Source organism: Canis lupus, chromosome 9 (genome assembly GCF_011100685.1).
Source record: "Canis lupus familiaris isolate Mischka breed German Shepherd chromosome 9, alternate assembly UU_Cfam_GSD_1.0, whole genome shotgun sequence".
NCBI lineage: Eukaryota > Metazoa > Chordata > Mammalia > Carnivora > Canidae > Canis > Canis lupus.
The window spans coordinates 53,094,724-53,111,215 of record NC_049230.1 but is presented as its reverse complement, the minus strand read 5'-3'; the positions used below and the strand labels follow the sequence as shown (position 1 = coordinate 53,111,215).

The 16,492-nt window shown below is 56.3% G+C and overlaps 1 protein-coding gene across 2 annotated transcripts in view; it reads left to right on the top strand.

Annotated features, from left to right (window-relative positions):
• LAMC3 (laminin subunit gamma 3) overlaps positions 1 to 16,492 on the top strand; it is a 58,729-nt gene that overhangs the window by 9,849 nt on the left and 32,388 nt on the right. For both annotated transcript variants that reach the window (XM_038549008.1, XM_038549007.1), the window contains exons 2-7: positions 4,518 to 4,822; positions 8,550 to 8,680; positions 11,899 to 12,065; positions 14,165 to 14,353; positions 14,432 to 14,549; positions 16,282 to 16,380. In XM_038549008.1, coding sequence (XP_038404936.1) covers positions 4,518 to 4,822; positions 8,550 to 8,680; positions 11,899 to 12,065; positions 14,165 to 14,353; positions 14,432 to 14,549; positions 16,282 to 16,380 — 1,009 coding nt within the window. The remainder of the gene's footprint in view (positions 1 to 4,517; positions 4,823 to 8,549; positions 8,681 to 11,898; positions 12,066 to 14,164; positions 14,354 to 14,431; positions 14,550 to 16,281; positions 16,381 to 16,492) is intronic.

Sequence of the window (16,492 nt, the reverse complement as noted above, 5' to 3'; positions counted from 1 at the left end):
CAAGCTCACTGCCAGCTGTTTTTCTACGGCTTTGGTCATCCTGTGAATTTATATCCTTCCATTTATTGGATGCTGATGATTCCTGTGTTTCTCCTTTTAAGAAAACACCTGGATGAACGTTTTCATGCATTTAGTCTCCATTCCTCGTTTGAATTCCCAAAAGTGGGATGATTTCACCAGAGGCAGGGGATACTTCCACGGCTCTTCATCCGTGCCTCCAAAATGCCTTCCTAAAGGGCCGATGCACGTAGATATGTTTCCTATTTTTTGTTTTATTGTGTTAAATAGACATAAAATGAAGCTTAAGCATCTTAACCACTTGTACTGTTGTGCAACCGTCACCACCATCTACCCACAGAACTTTTCCCTCTTAAACTGAAACTCTGTTCCTGTTAGACATGGACTGCCCCCACCACCAGCCCCTGGCCCCCGCCACTCCCTTCTCCATCACTATGAACCCAACGTAAGTGGAATTGTAGTATCTGTCCTTTGGTTCCTGGCTTACTTCACTCCACACAATGTCCCTGGGTTCCATCCGTGTTGTAACATGTGTCTGGATTTCCTTCTTTTTCAAGGCCGGATGCTATTCCATGGTGTGGGTGGACCATGGTTTGTCTGTTATCCCTGGATGGACACATGGGTTTTCTTTCCACTTTCTGGCTGTGGTGAATAGGGCCACTATGAACACGGGTGTGCAGATGCCTGTGCAAAACCATGCTCTCAGTTCTTTGGGGTATGTGCCCAAATTGCGGGATCATAGAGTCCTTCCCTTTTCACCTTTTTGAGGAAGTGCCAGACGTTTTCATAGCGAATGCACCATTCTATGCTCCCATAAACCATGCACAAGGCTTGTGTTTCTCCACCTGCTCGCCATCACTTGTGAATAGGTGTTTTTTTGTCTCGAATCATGGCCATCCTAATGGATGTGAGGTCTAGTTTTTTGTTTTTGTTTTTTCAAGATTTTGTTTATTTATTCATGAAAGACAGAGAGGCAGAGACACAGGCAGGCAGAGGGAGAAACAGGCTCCCTGCAAGGAGCCCAATATGGGACTCAATCCCAGGACCCCAGGATCACACCCTGAGCCAAAGGCAGACGCTCAACCACTGAGCCACCCAGGCATCCCCAGTCCACCCGTTAAAAGTGTAAGTGCATTTTAGTCTGCTCATAGAATTGTGTCCCCATCCCCACTGTTGCCTTTGGAACTTTGCATCACCCCCAAAAGGAACCCTGCACCTGCTTGCTGTGTCTGCCCCCCAGCCTCCACTCCTCCCACCAGGCCCTGGCAACCACTAATTAATCTACTCTGTTTTTATGGGTTCGCCTACTTGGGATGCTCAAGATAAGTGGAATCATATGATGTGCAGTCTTTCGTGATTAGCCTCTTTCGTTCGACCTACTGTTTTCGAGATGTATCCACGTTGTAGCATATGTCAGAACATCATTACTTTTTAAAGATTTTTTTATTCATGAGAGACACACAGAGAGGCAGAGACACAGGCAGAGGGAGAAGCAGGCTCCCTGTGGGAGCCTGATGCAGGACTCGATCCAGGACCCCAGAGTCATGCCCTGAGCCAGAGGCAGACTCTCAACCGTTGAGCCACGTAGGCGTCCCAGACCATCATTACTTTTTATTGCTGAACACTATTCCGCCGTGTGACATATCACATTTTATTGATTCATGTGTCAGTTGACAAACATTTGAGTTGTTTCCAGCCTTTGGATATTATGAGTAATGCTGCTGTGAACAGCCGTGTGCGTTTGCACAGACACATGTTTCCCCTTCTTTGCTTGCGCACAAGCCTCGGGGTGGAACTGCTGCATCCTGCGTATTCCGTGTTGGCCTTTGCAGGAAGCACCGGGCTGTGTTCCACGGCAGCCACGCCATCTCGCATTCCCAGCAGCCGTGTAGGAGGGCTCCAGTTTCTCCACATCCTCGCCAGCACTTGTTTTTATCTGTCTTTTTTATTATATCCAGCTTAGGGGAGTGAAGTGGTGTCTCACGGTGGTTTTGATTTGCATTGCCCTTCTGGCTCATGATGTTGGGCATCTTCTCATGTGCTTATTGGCCAGTTGTGTATCTTCTTTGGAGAGATGTCTGTTTAGATGCTTTGCTCATTTTTTTAAAATTGGATTGTCTTGGGATCCCTGGGTGGCGCAGCGGTTTGGCACCTGCCTTTGGCCCAGGGCGCGATCCTAGAGACCTGGGATTGAATCCCACGTCGGGCTCCCGGTGCATGGAGCCTGCTTCTCCCTCTGCCTGTGTCTCTGCCTCTCTCTCTCTCTCTGTTTGTGTGACTATCATAAATAAATAAAAAAATTGGGTTGTCTTTTATTGAGTTATAAGAGTTGTTTGTATAGTTTCGGTAAATCCCTTCTGAGATATGAATTTGCAAATATCGTCTCGCATCCTGTGGGTTTTCATTTTCTCAGTAGCATCTTTAGAAACAGACAATTTTGACTCCGATGAGGACCAACGTATCTCTGTCACTTGGGCTTTTGGTGTCACATCTAAGGAACCTTTGCCCAGCCCAGGTCACAAAGATCTGCTCCTGTATTTTCTTCTGAGTTTTGTAGTTTCAGTGCCTACATGTGACCAAGATGCTTAAACAGGGGAGACTGAAGTGATGTCTCCTGGGTTGGTAAGGAAGACTGCAGACAGGGACAGAGGTGCGGCGAGGGCCAGGCCCCCGGTGGTATCTGGGCCCCAGGGCAGAGAGAAGAAAGCAGATACAGGAAGCAGAGGGTCTCATGCTGCCCTGGGGACGAGAGGCTACCAGCCATGGTAGGACCGGTGACCATTTGTTCACCTGTTCGTATATGTGTAGACACTCGTGGTGCCTGCTCAGGCACTGGGCACTTTGCAAGGTGCTAGGGTGGCAGAGCCTAGAAAGGAAAGGCCAGGTGCTGGTCTGAGCTCCATCCAGTGAGGGAATGCAGGTTAATGAGCAGGTGGTTCTCCGGTGATGAACGGGGGAGAGGGGACAAGGAGCGTATAACAGTCAGCATTCACCTTCCAGATCAGCCTTTGATGTCTTGCCTGTTTTGCAGACATGCATGCTCTTGCTTTAGAGGGGCTGATGCTCAGGGCCCCTGGGTGGCTCAGCGGTTGAACATCTGCCTTCGGCTCAGGGCTTGATCCCAGGGTCTTGGGATCGAGTCCTGCATCGGGCTCCCTGAAGGGAGCCTGCTTCTCCCTCTGTCTCTGCCTCTCTCTGTGTGTCTCTCATGAATAAATAAATAAAATCTTTAAAAAAAAGAGGGGAGAAGCAGGACTGGGGGATGCTCACCAAGCTGTGGAGGCTCCCCCCCTGCCTCCCCCAGCCCAGCCCCCCAGCCCAGAAACAGTCCCCCTCGGGCTCCCAGCGAGTCCTCTTCCAGAGTCCTCTTCCATAGCTTCCCATCCCCCAGCACTACTTGGTTCTTCCGTTCTTGTGGCACTGCTCCCTGACACCCCCTGAGCTCCGATGAGGGTGTAGGGACCCTTCCCTCCCTGCCCACTCTGCTCCCTGCCCATAGCCTTCCTCCCCATCCCGGCCTCCAGCACAGCTCAGAATCACTGTGGGGGATCTAAATTCATTGTTGTGGCTCCTCCTGGGACATGATGGTGGGAGCTGGGCTTGATGGAGAGGAAGGCAGGGCGGGGCCCAAGCTGGAAGGAAGCTCCCCCATTCTCTTGGTGTGGGCAGCGGCAGTGTGGGAGAGGGGAGTGGGGTTCAAGCTACTGGAAGAGGAGGCCCTGGGGGAGGGATGAGCAGGGGTCTGAGGAGCAGCCCAGGAGCATGACCCAAGAGGGGAGCTGCACAGAAGCCTGGGGGAATTGCCAGGCCCCTGGCTGTGGCCATGGAGGGCTGTTGGTGAGGGAGCTTTCCAAGAGCAGTGTCCGTGGAGCAGCCCAGAGAAGCTGAATTGCAGTGGACTGCAGGCCAAGTTGGGAGGTGAGGCCGTGGAGCCAAGCAGATGCAGACTTCTCTTGAGAAATTTGGACCAAAAGAGACATTAGATGGACACTGGAAGAATAGAGGGTCCTGGGAGGGTCGCACTGGGGCTTAGGGGAGTTGGAACAGGGTGTCTCTAGACTCCAAAGGTGTGAAGTCACTGGAGAGGAATGAGCCCAAAGATACAGGTGGAAGGATTGGCTTTGCTGGGGTGTAGTAAAAGAAATAACTTTCTAATGGTAAAGCAGCCTTCTTCAGGATGTGGCAACATGCTGTTGCTAGAGATATTTGAGCAAAAAGAGTTGGCTGCCCATCAGGGGTCTGACAATGCAGGTTCCCATGCAGGGAGGCAAGGTGGCCGAAGCAAGGGATGGCAGGTACCCAGGAAGCTCTCCCTCTGGGTCCGGTGCCCCTGACAGGCATCGCTCATTGATCATGGCACTGCAAGCACGGCGCTCTAGACAGCCTCTAACCTCCCACCCAAGAGAGTTTACACAAGGCCGCCCTCCCACTGTCCCTTGCGCCAGGACTCTGACCCTCCCTTCCCTGCTGTAAAATGGGTCCCTGCCTTCCTGCTGCAGGGAAAGCTTACGAGATCACCTACGTGAGGCTGAAGTTCCACACCAGCCGCCCCGAGAGCTTTGCCATCTACAAGCGCACACGTGCTGGCGGCCCATGGGAGCCCTACCAGTACTACAGTGCCTCCTGCCAGAAGACCTACGGCAGGCCCGAGGGACAGTACCTGCGCCCTGGCGATGACGAGCGGGTGGCCTTCTGCACCTCGGAGTTCAGTGACATCTCCCCACTGAGCGGTGGCAACGTGGCCTTCTCCACCCTGGAGGGCCGGCCCAGCGCTTACAACTTCGAGGAGAGCCCTGTATTGCAGGTCAGAGAGGAGCGGGCTTGGTGGGTTGGGTCCCCAGGACTGGGGGAGCGCAGGAAAAAGTGGGAGGACGCAGGGCTTCCTATGGGATGCCACAGTTTTCAGACCTCAAACAACAGAGGCCTTGGTGGCGTCTCAACGTGTTGTAGATGCCGACAGTGAGGTTGATGCAGGAACCCCTGCGCAGCCTGCAGCAGCAGAGCCCTGGGGCTCCCGGGGGCCCTGTGACAGCCACCAGCTCTCCTGGCCCCTTCCTGACTTGGGTGGGGAGGCGGAGGCCTGGATGGCAGAGACTGTTTCCCAGGGCCACACATGAGTTCGTGGAAGGGCCCAGACCAGATCCTGAGTGTCCTGACTCCTTACTGGGGCTCTTTCTAGAACCTTCTAGAACACCCTTCGGAGGGCCTTGCTTCCTTCCTCTGTGTCCCCAAGGGTTTTTATGATGATAAAATGAGAAACGAGAAAAGAACATAAGTTTAGGAATCGCAGTCCTGGTTCTGTGCTTTAAGCTGGCACTGCGCTCTCCAGAACGTCCTGCAGTGACAGAAATGGTGTCTGGCTGTGCCCTCCAGGGTGGTGGCCACTACCCACATGTCTAGAGTGCTAGGAATGAGACTGGCATGACCGAGGAACTCAATTTTTAAGTCTGGTTTCATTTTAATGAATTTTCATTTAAACTGCTTGGTGTCAGCAGTCAACTCAAACACCGCCAGCACAGTGCTTGGCACGTAAGAGGTGCTCAATCACACTTTTCAGGGAAGAGCTCGAGGTGGCTTACCCTTCTCGTCCTCATGGCCAAGAAAGAATAGCAGGCTTGTAGCTGTGTCCATTCACACAGGCCCCCCTGTCCAGCCCACCCACGTCTGCCCAGGCTTGTGGCCCTACCAGTTTTGGCACCCAGGCACGTCCTTATTCCTGTGTGTCAGTGACCTTTCACCTACAGATGTGGGGGTCTGTGCGATGTTTCTGGGCACTGGACAGCCCTCTAGTCTACTTCCCAGAGTTTCCTGTGCTGAGAAAGACAGCCATCCCTTCCCTTGACAGGTTCAGAACGTTCCCTTTGCCAGTCAGCGATAACGAGGGGGCAAGGGTCAGAATTCCTGTTTATTTCTAGAGGGAACACTTAGGCCCAGAAAGAAATTGTGTCCCTGCCAGGGCTGGTTCGGGGTCGCCAGGACCTCCCTCAAGTCTAGTGATTCTCTCGAAGGACTCACAGAACTCAAGAAATCCGTGAAACTCAAAACGGACCAGAGGTGCCTGGAGCAGGGTCCAGGGAGGACCGGATGTGGAGCTTCCCGTTGTCCGATCCTGGTAGATTCATGGCGACAGCACTTATTTCTCCCAGCAACGATGTGACAATGTGCAGAGTATTGCCAACAGGGAGGCTCCCCTATACCCTGTACCCTGGAGTTGGTCACATAGACGTGGCTGATGGCCTGCACGGATGACTGTGACCGTAGTCAGCTCCCCTAGAGGGCAAGCTGATCCCATGTGGCCCGAGGCACCCCCTAAACCAGTTGTTAGCATAGACTGGAGTGACCCAAGACCGCAGGTGAAAAAAGACACTCTTCTCAAGCAGGGTGTTCTGGGGGCTTAGAAGTGACCTCCCAGGAGCAGGGGGCAAAGGCCTGACCTCTCTTTGGGCAAGGCTAATCCTTCAAGGTACAGAATCACACGTCCAGATGCCCAGCCCTCCTTGTCTTATTCAAAATGGTCACGTCATCATCATGATTCTGTTTAAAATGACAATTTCTTCCCCACAGGGCTCCAGACTCTGTAGATTACAAATTATTAGCCAAGGTCATCTGAAGATGAGCAGAGGGCCAGACCCCCCATTCCTGGGTCTGAGCCATCACCCCAGAGCAGAGGCTCAGGCTAAGGCCCCTCTCTGACTTGCTGTCTCATATGTGCTAGACATTGTCCCCAACAGAGAAGCAGTGTTTTCAGAAATGCTGCCCCCTACCCTCCTCTGCTCCCAGGGGGAAGCGGACAGATGAAAGGCAAGTCCATCTTGCCCTTCTGTCCTCCCCTCCTGGCAGCTCTGGGAAGGTGCTTCCTCTGAGGACTTGGAGCATTTCAGGGTGAGAAGTAATGAAAGACGTGGGTGCGTGGCTGCTGGGTCTTGGGTCCCTCTGTTCCCCATGAAGCAGAATCCAGCTACCAGATCCGAGTGGCCACCTGAGCGTCTCTGCTGTAGGGTGCTGGCCGGAGCAGGGGCTCCCTGCCTCCTGCATCTTAATGCCACATCCCAGACCGCAGGTCTGTGCAAAGTCCACCCAAGACCCCATCCGTGGTTTTAGCTGGGGCCATCACAAGCTGCAAAAGCCCGTCGTACATCACAGATGTGGTTTGCCCTAAAATGACCTTTACGGCATCGGGGAGTGCCTCATACCACTTGGGCTGAGAGAACCAATTCCCCTTCTCTCGCCAGCCCCCAACTGTGCACACTCTCCAGCCCCAGGCACCAGCTCTTTGTTGTCAGCTGACCCAGAGACCTGCCGCATCCACACCACCTGGGCATTTGCTAGAAGTGCAGAAGCCCAGGCCCCACCCCTGACCTCTGCATCAGAGGCTGCATTTTAACCAGATCCCTGAAGGCACACTGACATTTGCCAGGTGATTTGCAGGGTGTCGGAGCACTTATAAGCCCTGCTCAGTGCTGAGGCTTCCGCTGAAGTATTTCAGGTGCTGGACCCTCCCTCCCCAGCAGAGACATCCTTGGGCAGAGGCCCCAGGCCCTGGCAGTGGGCTGACTGAGCCACTGAGCTTAGAGGGAGCAGCAGAGTCCCGCTGGCCTGCGTCATGCTGGGGCCCAAAGACAGACTTTGCCAGAGTTTGTTTCAGCCCTGATGGGCCTGATTGCTAAATCAGGAGCTCCTGGGCTGAATTAAAATGCTGATTAAAATTCAGCCGGAGCTGCCTCTGTGTACCTCTGATTATAACAGCAGGCAGATGAAAATGTCAGCCTTCACGTGCCTTCTCCCCTTCCTCCCCACCATGCTCTTCCAGGGGAAGGTGTCATTCAGCGATCAGCAAGTATTTACTGAGCACCTGTGACGAGCCAGCCAGAGCCTGGGGGCTGGGGTGCCGAGAGAACAAAGGGCCCCAAGTCCCTGCTCTTGTAGGGACAGATGTCACCTGGGGCGGGTGACTTGCTGCAGGAGTCTGTGCATTTGGGGACCTGCCCACATCAGGCCCAGCTGGGCACCGGGACATGTCCTCCTTCTGCTCAGCTCTAGGATGGGGGTGCAGAAGCCGTTGGGAGAGGTTAAGTGACCAGCATGACAAGTTATAGGATGGGCTTCCTCAGCCCTGTCCCCCAGCACCTTGGCTGGCCACTTACTGAGCATGTGCCAGACCCCATGCCCCACTGCTGACGTTGGCTACCCTCTAAACACCCTTGTGGGGTTGGCACAATCCCTTGTTTCATTTTACAGATGGGGAAACCAAGCCTTCAAGACATTGAGTAACTGTCCAGAGTTGCATAGCCAGTAAGTGGCCTGGCACCTGGACCGGCTCAATCCCAAAGCACAGGCTCCTTATTTCTGCACCGTTCTCAGGGATTTATCTAAAATCTAATAAGATTTGTCTAAGCTTGTCCCTGGGTCCTAGGAGACCCCACTCCCCTCCCAGGGCAGCCAGCTGGACCTTCACACAGAATAGGGTGAGAGCAAGTACTCAGGAGCCTACTAATGCCTTCCTTCCTCCATCCTTACCCCCCGCCCCTCAGGAGTGGGTCACCAGCACTGAGCTCCTCATCTCCCTGGATCGGCTCAACACATTTGGGGATGACATCTTCAAGGACCCAAAGGTGCTGCAGTCCTACTACTATGCTGTGTCCGACTTCTCTGTGGGTGGCAGGTAGGTGAAAGGTAGGATGGCGGGGCCTGGGACCCCAGGACCCCAGAACTCTGGGCATGGGGCAGGAGGCAGCAGCCATATGGGGGTCATCCAGTGGCTGCCGTGGAAGGTGAAAAAGCCATATCATGATGCCTCGGCAGGAGAGAGAGTGAGGGCAGGATCCTGTCCCCTGGGCCTGGCATTCGAGGCCTTCATGGCCAGCAGCATCACCAGCTTCTACTTTTCCTGCATCAGCTGTGTTTCCACCACCATGTACAGGATATGCTAGGCCTTTGTACCTGCTGATCCCCCTGCCTGCAGATCAGTCCCTGCCCCTCCTTCCCTCCTCTCTTTCCCTTTTTTCTTTTACTTTTTCTTTCCTTTTTGCATCCTACAAGTACACTCATTTTTTTTTAAAGATTTTATTTATTTGTTAAGAGAGCATACAAGTGTGTGGAGAGAAGCAGGCTGCCCGTTGAGCAGGAACCCGATGTGGGGCTCCATCTCAGGATCATGACCTGAGCCAAAGGCAGACGCTTCACCGACTGAGCTCCCCCAGGCGCCCAAGTACACTCATTCATGCCACAAAGGAAGTGGCACTTATAGGAGTGTCTGGCAGTGGTCCAGGCTTCCACCTACACCCAGACTGGCATTCTATCTGATGTACACTTGCTCCCAGTAAAGCTGGTTAGGGGGGACTGTGGGCAGGTGCAGGACTTGAAGCTTTCAAAGCTTCACTTCTTTTAGCAGCACTCCTGACTTTACAAAGCATGAAGTCCATTCACCCCACTTCTGCCCCAGTCTCCTGGGGACCTTGGGTATGATAGAGCTTCACGGGGACCCAAACATTTTTAATGAGACTTTGAGGCACTTCCGTGCAGATGAACAGCTCAGGCCACTCCAAAGCCCCACAGCTGACTACTTGGAAGGAGCCCCGAGTGAGCAGGGGCTGGATTTCTGCCCCTTGCTCCTGGGGGACCTGCCAGGCTCTGCCATCTGGGTCCCCAGTGCAGGCTCCATGTGCTGCTCCGGTGTTGGTCAGTACATGCTCTGGTTTGGTTAAGCGTCTCCTCTCCAAGAAGCAGGGGCCGCCCAAAGGGCAGAGGCCCAGTCTTGCTCCACCTCCCTGGCCTGTCTCCCATGTGGCTGCAGGTACTGTGTGCACACGGCGGGCTGTGGAACCAGGGGAGGCGTAAGCAGTGTCTTCAGCATGAATGCTTGGGGGCTTCCTTCTTGGAAAGGAAAGAGGGAGACAGAGATTCCTGCCCCAACCTCAAGGGGGTGGCCAACAGTGGTCAGATCACTCTCCCAAAAGCATGTCAGCATGCCCCGGAATAACAAGGCCGGGGCCAGGGCAGGGTGTGCTGGCAGTCGAGGCGACTACTCTGTGGCCGGGGGCCCAGCCAAGGTGGAGGGAGGCTGGCATCCCAGCCAGAAGGGCCGGTGTGTGCCTCATCTGGAGATAGGCCAGGACCGTGGACTGAATTCATCCGTGTCCCACAGGCAGAGGGGAGCCTTTGAAGGGTTTGGCCAGGGTGGTTTTAAAAGGCCCCAGCCCCCGGCATCGCATGGGGAAGGATGAGAGGAGAGAGAGACAGAGATTGTTAGAAAGTGGCCTTGGAGGGCGGGCGGGGAGGGCTAGCTGGTGGGTCCACAGGCTGTCTGGGATGGGAAGTTGGCCTGCTCTGGGGGTGATGGCCTGTGGGAGTGGGAAGCAAGGGGCTTCTGGAATTCAGGGGCGCTCAGGTACTATTCAGAGAAGTAGAGAGGTTCAGAAAGGGAACGGAGGGCCCAGCTTGCACTTGCAGTGTCTGCACTCTTCAGCCCAGGCTGGGCTGGGAGTGACGGGGAAGTGGGGGTGTCTGGGAGGGCTCCTCCACTCCCACACTGGGTTTGGGTCAGACCACGTGGGGGAGGGCGAGCTCTAGCGCCTCCTGTCCGGGGGCTTCGGGCCAGAGAACATCTGGGCCCCAGCTGCCACAGCCAGACCACCCTCGGGCCTGCAGCCGGCTGGGGGGCAGGTGGGCCGGCGCCCTGAGTCCCGCAATGGCCTAGAAGAATTTCTTTCCTTCCCTAGGGGTCGGAGGGCTTCACGGGGGAGGGTGGTGTTTGCAGACCTCCTCGGAAACATGGGTGGTGCCTGTCTCTTGAGACTGCTGGGTGTCCACCTCAGCCTCTACCAGAAATGCTAGGGCATTACCTGCTTCCCTGGGGCTCCTGTGGAGGAAACAATGCCCTGTGCCCTTCCCAAGCCATGTCCCCAGAGTAAACACTGGGGGCACTGGCAGTGGTCACCAGTTTCTTAATGCCAGCTGAGGGCGGAGCATAGAATGCAGCTTATGGGAGCCACCAGGTGACCAGAGGGTAGTAGTGTCTGGGAGCACGGGGTCTGCGTGGAGCAGAACAGGGTGCAAATTCTAGCTCTACCACTTAGCACCTGTCCTTTCGGGGCCTGAGCCTCCATTTCCTCATCTGTGAAATGGGGGTGAGTGTGGTCCCTCCTGCCGCAGCAGGGAGGCTGCAGAGAGGAGGTATAAGCTGGGTCAGGGGTGCCACAGAGGAAAGCTAGAAGCTGAGATCATGGTGTCCCTAAAGCAGCTCAGTCTGGCCCCTGGGGATGGGGTCCAGGGAGGCCCCCACGGCTCACCTGATTCCACGGCTCTCCTAACCCTATATATGCGGGTGGATGGGGTGGGAAACGGGCCTCCCAGAGGCACAGAGTCACTGGGGACCTGAGATGAGTTGGGGGCTGTTCTCCGTAAAGAGCACCCTCTTTCTTGCCCCTGTAGACACAAAGGAGGACTGTGTGAGTTAGCTGGCTGGCTGCCCCCTGCCTCCATCCCCTGCCTGTGAGCTGCCCCACCTTCCACCCAGGGGACTGGGATGACTTCTTTCTGGGGCCCTCTCGGCTAGGGCTCCTTCAGCAGCAGCCTCATCAGCTTTGCCATTCCTAACTGGTGGCCTGGGGCGACCTGCGTGCCTCAGTTCCTTCATCTGTGAAATGGGGAGGTTAGGGGGCTTGTGGAGATGCAGTGGGGTCTGTCCGCACGCACAGAGCTCCAAATAGCCCAGTGCAGCCAGATCTCTGCTACCGTGGCCCACACCCCCGCGGGGCACATAGTGGGGGTTCCCTATGTTCCCCATCATTGAGCGATAGAATCAGGGGCCACCTGGCAATTAACCACTCCTTGGACAGTGCCTTCCCCAGTTCCTGGACCCCCTCTTCCATGTTCCCCCAGATGCAAGTGCAACGGGCATGCCAGCGAGTGCAGTCCCGATGGGGCAGGCCGGCTGGCCTGCCGGTGCCAGCACAACACCACGGGTACAGACTGCGAGCGCTGCCTGCCCTTCTTCCAGGACCGCCCGTGGGGCCGGGGCACAGCCGAGGCTGCCAACGAGTGTGTGCGTGAGTGTCCTGGGGCTTTGGGCACCGGAGGAGGCCATGGCTCAGGCTGGGAAGCAGCCTCCCTGAGACCTGGCAGTGGGGGCTGCACCCAACACTAACCCCCTGTGTCCCTGCAGGGATGAGGAGGGGCTAGGGTGAGAGCAGGAGGGGCTGTTTGTTCCTCAGTCTTTCCCCTACAAAACGCTGCCCCCAGACCAAATCCCCTAGTGGAGGCCACTGCAGTGGGACTGCTGGGAGGCCCCCCTGCCCACCCCCCCCACCCCACTGTTCTTTGTTTCAGTGGCTCCAACCGCAGCTGCTAATCAAAGCCAGAAGGCCCCAGGTCCTGGGGGGCGCTGACCTGCCAACCCAGCCTCTCCCAGGGCCCCCCAGGCAGCCTTTTATGTCCTGGTCCCCTTGTGATGTGGCTCTGACCACCTAACCTCAGAGACGGGCTGGGGGGATGGTGCCATCATCCTTCTCTGGGACGTGGGGCTGCACGTGGGGTGGTTGGGACAGTCCCTTAACGTCCGCCCCAGCCCTCACCCCAGCTTCCCACGGTCTCCAAGTCCTACCCTGTCCCCCAGATGATCACCTGAACTGCTTCAGGCTCTCTGTGTGTAGCTGGCTGTCACCAGGCAGGAGGAACATGTTCTGGGCCGGCTATCCTCTGGGCGGGCAGTCCCAGGCTGGGGTGTGGAGGGGACCCTGTTCTGTGAACAGGGTGGCACTGTCTGCAGGAGCTTCCCAGTTCCACTGTGGCTCTCGCAGGTTCCTGTTACCCTCACTGGCCTGCCTCTATCAGGAAGTCCCCCCTGGGGCCAAGGAAGCTGTACTGGCTGGCTCACCCATTCTGGGACTGAGGCTGTCTCCGTGGTGGGTTCACAAAAGGCCAGACCACTTCTCCTGCCTTGTCCTTGCCCAGTGGTCACATCTTCGTCCTCTCAGCCACCAGCCTGGAAGCCAGGCCTTCGCACCTGAGCCCTCGACACCCCCCAGGGTGGGCAGCCCTGAGCTCGGCCTCATCCCTGTCCCTCCAGCCCACCTGCCTGCGTCCTTCGCCGTCGTGCCTCGGTGCCAGCCCTAGTTCCCCTCCTCCAGGCCTGAAGCTCTGGCTTCCCTGCTCACCAGCCTGCAGCCCTGCTCCCCCCACAGCCTGAGGCCCTAGCTAAAGTGCAAAAGCATAGTTATGCTCAGCCCCCTGTAACCCTCCCAAAGCCTGCCTTGCTCCAGGGTGAAGTCCACTGACCGTGGCTGCCTGGCCTTCCTGGATCAGGCTCTGCCAACCTCTTGACCTCCCAGCTGAGCCTGCACCCCTCCCTGTTCTGTCATTGTTCTGTTATGCCACCCATCGTGTGACATGCCGGCCCCTGCCATGGCCCCCCAACACTGGGCAGACCTTCTTTGGCTGTCCACAGATTATCCTCCTGCCTGGGACCCTCCCCGCCCGCACCTAGCCGACTCCTTTCAGCCTGTGGGGTCCCTCCTTTCAGCTGCCAGAGACTCCCTGCAGCTTTACACCTGTAGGATTTTCACTTGCTGGCTGCAGCTGGCCTCCATGACACAGTGGGCGGTGCAGTGAGTGCTGCTCGCAGCCCACCCACGCTGGGCTCACCGCGGGAGGGGAGGGGAGCCATCCTTAGTACACACTCCTTTTTTTTAATGAGTTAATGCCTGAAGGAGGGATGACCTGTACTTCCATGCATCTGAATGACCTCGTGGTCACTGTGGGGGGTCACCCCCCACTGTGTGGGGCCAGATCCACACAGTTACTATTGCTGAGAGGATCCATGAGACGTCTTGGAGTGAGCCACACCTCTTGGAGTGAGCCACACCGCCGATGCAAAAGGTGGCCGGTCATGGGCCGTGTGTCCAGCTGTGCACTGTACATCCGGCTTGCCTGGGAGGGTCCTGTGTCTTGGTGCTCCCTTTACTCTCGACGGTCCTGTCAGGGAAGAGCAACCAACTGGTCGCCATGTCCTTGATCGAGCTGGGCCTGCACTTCATCCTTGGCCTTCCTGGGACTGCCTGCTCCCCCATCACAAGGAGGCAGGTGGGCACAGACCCCCTCCTGCCGTGCCAAGGCCGCTCACGCGCAGCCCCCTGCCTCCTGCCCGCAGCCTGCAACTGCAGCGGCCACTCCGAGGAGTGTGTGTTCGACCGGGAGCTCTTCCGCAGCACGGGGCATGGTGGGCGCTGCCTCCGCTGCCGGGACCACACGGCTGGGCCGCACTGCGAGCGCTGCCAGGAGGACTTCTATCGCTGGAGCCCACGGACGCCCTGCCAGCCCTGTGACTGCCACCCGGCAGGTATTGGGCCCCACTGCCTCGTGCCCCCCAACCCGGCCCCGATCGGGCCCCTACTGCCCTCTGCCCTTCCTCCCCCAGGCTCCCTGCGCCTCCAGTGTGATGCCTCAGGTACCTGCATCTGCAAGCCCACTGTGACGGGTTGGAAGTGTGACCGCTGCCTGCCTGGGTTCCACTCACTCAGTGAGGGAGGCTGCAGGTAAGGCGGCCAGGGCAGCGGGTGTGGACGGAATGCCAGGGAGCAAGAGGAAGGGGACGTAGCTGTCTTCCTCATTCTGCAGCCACCCCAGTCTCACTTAAGCACTAGAGACACCAGTCCCTGGAGAATGTGAGACAGGGCATGAGTCCCATGGAAGCCCTGCTGGTCTTGGGGGTCCAGGGCAGGCTTCCAGTGAGAGGCACTGAGTTCTAGTGGGAGGCCTGAGAAGCAAGGGCTGCTGAGAGAGGGCAGAAGGACAGGAGTTCCAGGTGGAGGAAGAGCGCATGCAAAGGCTCAGAGGCAAGTGCAAAGGCAAAGGTCAGTATGGATGAGCAGTCGGGGCGGGGAGTGCAGGGCAGGAGGGTGTACAGAGAAGGAGGGTCCAACAGGGCCTCTCAGGTCTCAGGTGGAGCTGTGGACAGATGTGAGGCTGGAGGCCAGGGTAGAGGCTGTGGCAGGAACAGCTGAGAGACATGGCAGCTTGTGCTTGGGTTTGGCCATGGAGAGGCAGAGAGCTGGACGGATTCCAGAGCCCCTTGGAAGGCAGAGTTGGCCAGAGGTGGTCACTAGGGAGCAGAGGAGGAAGAAGGGATGAAGGCTGAGCCGCCAGGCACCTGGGTGGAGGGAGGCTGGTCACGACACGACACGGGGAGCATAGTGTAGGGAGAGGCTGAGTCTTGCAGTGCTGGTGGGGCATTCAGGCAGAGAGAGATGGGCAGGGGGCTGCTGGGGTCTGGACCTCAGAAGAGGGGGTCTAACACGCTGGCCTAACTGCATCTCTTGACTGAGAAACACCCATGACCGAAAAAGTAAAGCTCTTAGAAACTCATACACTCTTAACTGAACTTGGCTTTGGTTATAACAAACTCTTTGTGTATTTGAAAGGCAGCGGAAATGCATTGGGGTTGAATGGGGAGTCTCGGATGCCCCACGGAATACTCAGTGGTTCTAGGCACAACTGGACATTAGGTGTGAACTCAGATGCTTCCCCAGGGTTTCTCTGGCCTCTGGGCTTTTGCACATGCTCCTACCCCAGAGTATTCTTCTCTCCCCAGCCCCCTGCCTCTCCCCAGCCTGGGTCTAGCAAACCCTTACACTTTCTACAGCTCTTAGCTGAGGTACCAGTCTCCCAGGAAGTCTTCTCTCTATCTGTCCTCTGGTCCCCATCCTAAGCACCTCCTTGGTGTACCTATAGCCTCTCATACTTCCTCTTAGGAACATCTCAAAGTACAGTACTTACTTGTTTACTGGTCATTGTCCTTCTTCACTGGACTCTAGGCTCTGTGAGGGCAGGAACCATGGTCTTGTTGGATGGTTGATGGATGGATAGATGGATAGGTGGATGGATGGGTAGGTGGATGGGAAGATGGATGTGTGGATGGATGGATGGATGGTTGGATGGGAAGATGCATGGGTGGGTGAGTGGATAGGTGGGTGGGTGGGTCAATGGATAGAGGCTGGAAGGATGAATAAATAGATAGGTGGTTGGAAAAATGCACAGATGGATGAGTGGGTGGGTCGACAGATGGATCACTCTTCAGGTGAGTGGATGGGTCACTTCCTCACCAAGGTGGGAACAGTACAAGCCAGGCAGCAAGCTCTTGGGTCAGACTGCCTCCTGGTCGTCTAGGGAATGGGGAAGGATAGTGAAGTTCCTTTCAAGGAGGATGGGCTATCTTCAGTCTGGAGTTGCTTATTAGACACCTTTCCTACTATCCTGTCTCATTGGCAGACCCTGTTCCTGTAGTCATGCTGGCAGCCTGGGCACCTGTGACCCCCACAGTGGACGCTGCCCCTGCAAAGAGAATGTGGAAGGCCATGTGTGTGACAGGTGGGTGAGCCGATTCAATGATCAGCTTGCTGGGAGTGACTTTTCAGGGCTTGTGGTGGAGGAGCAGGGACATGGTCCCTATGGACCTGGCATCCTTCCTGGAGCAGCATGG